At 44.0% G+C, this 5,460-nt stretch overlaps 1 protein-coding gene across 1 annotated transcript; it reads right to left on the bottom strand.

Annotated features, from left to right (window-relative positions):
- Positions 1–2,226: 2,226 nt before the first annotated feature.
- Positions 2,227–4,947, bottom strand: LOC112279892 (heat shock 70 kDa protein 1). The gene is made up of 2 exons (XM_073532849.2): positions 4,589–4,947; positions 2,227–4,208 (listed from the first exon to the last, which is right to left on the bottom strand). The coding sequence occupies exons 1-2, from the start codon at positions 4,800–4,802 to the stop codon at positions 2,470–2,472; spliced, it is 1,953 nt and encodes a 650-aa protein (XP_073388950.1). The 5' UTR covers positions 4,803–4,947; the 3' UTR covers positions 2,227–2,469.
- Between the last annotated feature and the right edge of the window lie 513 nt (positions 4,948–5,460).

Below are 5,460 nucleotides of genomic sequence, written 5' to 3'. Positions count from 1 at the left end.
CAAATATTACAATGACATAGATTCACATATTTACTTTCAAAAGACCATTGATAAGGATAACAATATTAACTCACAATAGAAAGTTTTGTTGTTTGATTCTCTTAATCAATTCCAATGTTGTATATTTTGAAGAATTACCAATAGAAATAAAAATATCTTAGATTCATATTTTAGATCTATTTTAATTAAACTTCAAAAATTATTGCTTGAAATAAAACTATTATTGTAGTACCAAAGTAGGACTCAAATGCTTTGTGTAAAATGTTTTTAAGAAATAAAATAAGCATACTCCTCTCTTTTTTGAGTTGTAAAGGAAATTTAGAATCTACTCAACTTCATCATAAAATCTCAAAAGGAGAATCAAGAGAAAAGATAAGATTATGAGATAGAGAAGAAAATGACATTTTGACAATGGTTTACTTGTTACTACAACCTAGGGCCCAAGTTAGGTGGATTGGAGTTATTTGAACTCGCCTCTTTGAACAAAAGAGAAATAAAACCAATTATTCGAATATTTTAGTGTTTAAATCAACTAGTAAAGAGAATTTTAGATATTAAATCTAATATTAACAAAGAAGAATTGGAAAAGAAGTAATAACTTGGAAGATTCTTTCTTGTCATTGGATTGGATTTGTGTACATATTCTAAGGTATATTACAAATGAAAGAAGAAAATTGGAAAAGAAGTGTAAAAAAAGCCTCTTTAATTTGTGCAACTTTGCTCATAGATCATATAGAGAACAAACATTGGATCATTTCTAGGTATTCTAACTTGTTTGTTGTGGCAATTGGACAAAGTGTGCTATAAATTACCTTGACACAACACTTTTGCAAGGCCTGAGGCCTTTAGTGAAACTAAGTTGTAATACAACTTTAATAAAAATCCTAATTAATAACATAAATATAGCATATGCCTCTCAATTTACATATCTTCAAACAACTACATAAATAAATAGAGATATACATAAATGGATATATAATCTTTTATATATATATATATATACATATATATGTATATAAATTAGTATTATAATATATGTAATTCTTAAATAAGATTAAAATTAATTCTTACTTAACAAAAAATATATGAAATAAAATAAATCAATTTTCCTAAATGATTCAAAGGTATTAAAGAATCATATATATATATATATATATATAAACATCTACATTATATCTATTTATAATAATTTTCTACATAATTTAATGATGTAAAGTATTAAGATTTTTAAATTAATATTGATTTTCTTCAATACATTGATGCATTAAGTATTATTCAATAAAAATTATAAACTGTACATACACTCTTCTCACTTTGATATTATTAATATTATAACAAAGCACTTTTTAACGTGTAAGAAAAAAAGAATATATATATATATATATATATATATTTAAAGAAACAACAGATGATGACAACATATAATGGTGAAGCACTTTTCCACAAATAAAAGTAAACAAACATACAAAAACCAAATCCCATTGCACACGACATCAAACATGAAAATCTAGCTCCACTCCACACAAGGATATGTACAATCACAACCGTGACTCCAACCAGCTGATAATGCATGCAACACGATCCAACATAAACAGCAACTAAAGAGAGCACTGGAACAACAAACCATCTATCGTGCTAACAAATTCAAACATAATCTAGCAACTGAACCAAAGACTACCACAACCAACCCAACTTCACAGAAGGCCGAACAGTAACCCGCAAAGTCCAACCCCAAAGAAATAAACGACAGTTTGGACAAATACCGCCATATCTCAAAATAAACAAAACAGTCCAGCACCAAGAGCCAACTCCAGCCTAAAATTGATAGGAGCGACATACGAATTCAAAGCAGGCAATCAACATTCAAACCACACACAATCCCTCCAAACCAAGGTACCCATCGCTACGGTGCACATCCACTAAATACTAGAATTCCATCGGCAAGCAGCAGTCATCTCGACGCTACACAGCTGCACTTTCCCAGAGGGGCTGAAACCGGCGCTGAAATCCTTGAATTGGCGCACATTATCAGCGCCTTGGAGCACTGAGCAGCGACATTATGATACAGGGTTATCCGCAACCCAACTGTGCTTGAATTGAAGCACTTTCGAGTCACATACAATTGGTCGGTTCGGACAGAGGTGCACTTGAATCATCTTCACTGGATCACTGACAACTCAAACGACACTACCATCCATGCTTCACGCGACGAGTGTGGAACGAAGATTACAAGAATCGAGCGCAGTATATTTCCTTCGGCAGTTAACGTACAACCTTGAAAGTGGCTGAATTCCTCAAGAATTTCTGAATTTAGCGCCGTCTAAAGGGAAAAAGGGGAAAAAGAAAAAAAAGAAAAAAAAAAGAAAAAAAAAAATGGGGTGGCTATCCCTTCTAACAGCTTCACTGCAAAAGAATTAAACAGCTCAACCAAATAGAAGCACCACAATAGTGCAAAAATCAATCTATAAATTAGTCGACCTCCTCAATCTTGGGGCCGGCACCAGACGGAGCAGCATCATCATCTCCTCCGTACGAGGGGGCACCACCCGCGGCACCTCCTGCACCTCCCTGGTACATGCGCGCGATGATGGGGTTGCAAACGCTCTCCAACTCCTTCATCTTGTCCTCGAATTCGTCGCTCTCTGCCAATTGATTGTGGTCCAACCATTGGATGGCAGCCTCGACTGCGTCCTCAATCTTTTTCTTGTCAGCGGCATCCAAGTTGGCTGCAATCTTGTCGTCCCTGATTGTGTTCCTCATGTTATAGGCGTAGTTCTCAAGGCTATTCTTTGCCTCGATCTTCTTCTTGTGGTCCTCGTCCTCAGACTTGTACTTCTCGGCTTCCTGGACCATCTTCTCGATTTCGTCCTTCGACAGACGGCCCTTGTCGTTGGTGATGGTGATCTTATTCTTCTGCCCGGTAGTCTTGTCCTCAGCCGACACGTTCAAGATACCGTTTGCATCGATATCGAAGCACACTGTGATCTGGGGCACACCACGGGGAGCCGGGGGGATTCCGGACAATTCAAACTTTCCTAGCAAGTTGTTGTCCCTCGTTCTTGCCCTCTCTCCTTCGTACACTTGGATCAACACTCCGGGCTGGTTGTCAGAGTAGGTAGAGAACACCTGCTCCTTCTTCGTCGGGATCGTCGTATTCCTGGGAATCAATACCGTCATCACCCCTCCTGCGGTCTCCAGACCCAAAGACAGAGGAGTGACATCCAGGAGCAATAGATCCTGGACCTTCTCGTTACCCTCTCCAGACAATATGGCAGCCTGCACCGCCGCTCCATACGCCACCGCCTCGTCGGGGTTGATGGACTTGCACAATTCCTTGCCGTTGAAGAAGTCTTGCAACAATTGCTGCACCTTGGGGATACGGGTCGATCCTCCGACCAACACCACATCGTGGATGGATGACTTGTCCATCTTAGCATCCCTGAGGCACTTCTCCACTGGCTCCATGCACTTCCTGAACATGTCCATGTTCAACTCCTCGAATCTGGCACGAGTGATGGTAGAGTAGAAGTCCACGCCCTCGTACAAAGAGTCGATCTCGATCGTGGTCTGGGCAGTTGAGGAGAGGGTCCTCTTCGCCCTCTCAGCAGCGGTTCTCAGTCTCCTCAGCGCACGGGGGTTGCTGCTAATATCCTTCTTGTATTTACGCTTGAATTCCTGGACGAAGTGGTTCACCATCCTGTTATCGAAGTCCTCTCCTCCCAGGTGAGTATCTCCGGCAGTGGCCTTTACCTCAAAAATACCTTCTTCGATGGTCAAAAGGGACACATCAAAGGTACCGCCTCCGAGATCGAAGATCAACACGTTTTTCTCCCCCACGGATGACGCTTTCTTGTCCAAACCGTACGCAATAGCGGCAGCGGTTGGCTCATTGATGATACGCAGCACATTCAACCCAGCAATCACTCCGGCGTCCTTGGTGGCCTGCCTCTGAGAGTCGTTGAAGTACGCGGGAACAGTGACCACGGCATTCTTAATTGTCGAACCGAGGTAGGCCTCGGCAATTTCCTTCATCTTAATCAGAACCATGGAGGATATCTCCTCTGCAGCGAAGGTCTTCTCTTCGCCCTTGTACTGCACGCTAATCATGGGCTTGTCGGCTGCCCCGGGTGTAACCTTGAAAGGCCACAACTTCATGTCACTTTGTACAGACGCATCGCTAAACCGCCTTCCGATCAACCTCTTGGCATCTGCACGGCAGCAAAGCGAGAAAAAGGTTAGGACACCAGCCCTCCACAGAACCTCTTCTGGAATCGCAACAATCCACACTAAATATCCCCGACTAGGAGCACTGACGCACGCGGAACTAGAGACGCCTCTAACCCAAACAAGCAGACAGTCGCCAAACTAGCTGGTCGCTCGGACTTGCAAGCACAACAAAAACACTCGCTACACTCCGGCCGACGAACTGGATGTTCCGGGCCGCTACGCGCAAAAACGTAATACAATTGAGGAACAGTACCCGAACTGAGTTGGCCGCGCACCATCGCAGACCACAACAGGAAAAAAAATGAAACAAAACCTCATGCATTCAAACGCAGAAAAGGTGGCAGAGAAACGCGAAACGTACCAAAGACGGTGTTGGTGGGATTCATGGCCACCTGATTCTTGGCGGCATCTCCGATAAGTCGCTCGGTATCCGTGAATGCAACATAACTCGGGGTAGTCCTGTTACCCTGGTCGTTGGCAATAATCTCAACGCGATCATGCTGCCATACTCCCACGCAACTGTAGGTAGTGCCCAAGTCAATGCCGATAGCAGGACCTTCGCCCTTACCAGCCATGGCGACGCTCACTAGAAAACTCCCCTCGAACGCAACAGCAACACGCTAGAAAAAGGAAACCAAATCTAACACCTAAAGGGCACTGGTAGCTAGAGAGACGGAGACGGACGCTCGCAAGTTCAGAGCCGCGATGCTGAGACAAATCTAAGTATCAATTGGCGAGAGCGAGCAGCGAGGCTTGAGTTTTCTAGGCTGACGATATCGGCCGAATCAACAGTTGGCTGCTCGCAGCTGAAGGTTCGCCGGGTTCGAGCGCGTTCCAGCAACTTCTAGAGGGTTCCGGACCCAATGACTCACCCCCCAGACCCGGCCCTCCACCGGGCACCCGCGAGCGCTGGGGGAGTTCCAGGGGCTTCCAGACTCTTCTTCTTCTGGCCTCCGTCCGTCCCTAAGCTCTGACCAGGCCCGGGCGTACCTTGAGAAAATCAAGACAAGGAAGGAAGGGGTGAAGTCCGGGTCTAGTGTCCAGAATAGACGAAAACAGGCCACAATGGCCAAAATCCGGTTCGCACTGCCAGTCGGTGCGTCAAGCGGGTCCAAATCCGGCCTTGGGGGCGTCGCAGCCGACCACCTCAACGCCCCCCGATCCCCATGTGCATCGCCATGTGTCGGAACCCCCCCACTCCCCCTTCCACCGCATCCAACCTTTCTTTCTGCT

Source organism: Physcomitrium patens, chromosome 3 (genome assembly GCF_059467195.1).
Source record: "Physcomitrium patens ecotype Gransden chromosome 3, ASM5946719v1, whole genome shotgun sequence".
NCBI classification, from domain to species: domain Eukaryota; kingdom Viridiplantae; phylum Streptophyta; class Bryopsida; order Funariales; family Funariaceae; genus Physcomitrium; species Physcomitrium patens.
Note: the sequence above shows the minus strand (reverse complement) of the source record. Positions and strands in the feature narration are given on the sequence as shown.

Coding starts and splice junctions, on each gene's coding strand:
- LOC112279892 (XM_073532849.2), bottom strand. CDS start 4,802: ATGGCTGGTAAGGGCGAAGGTCCTGCTATCGGCATTGACTTGGGCACT. Junction 4,209..4,588: donor TCCCACCAACACCGTCTTTG/GTACGTTTCGCG, acceptor GCTGCCGTGCAG/ATGCCAAGAGGTTGATCGGA.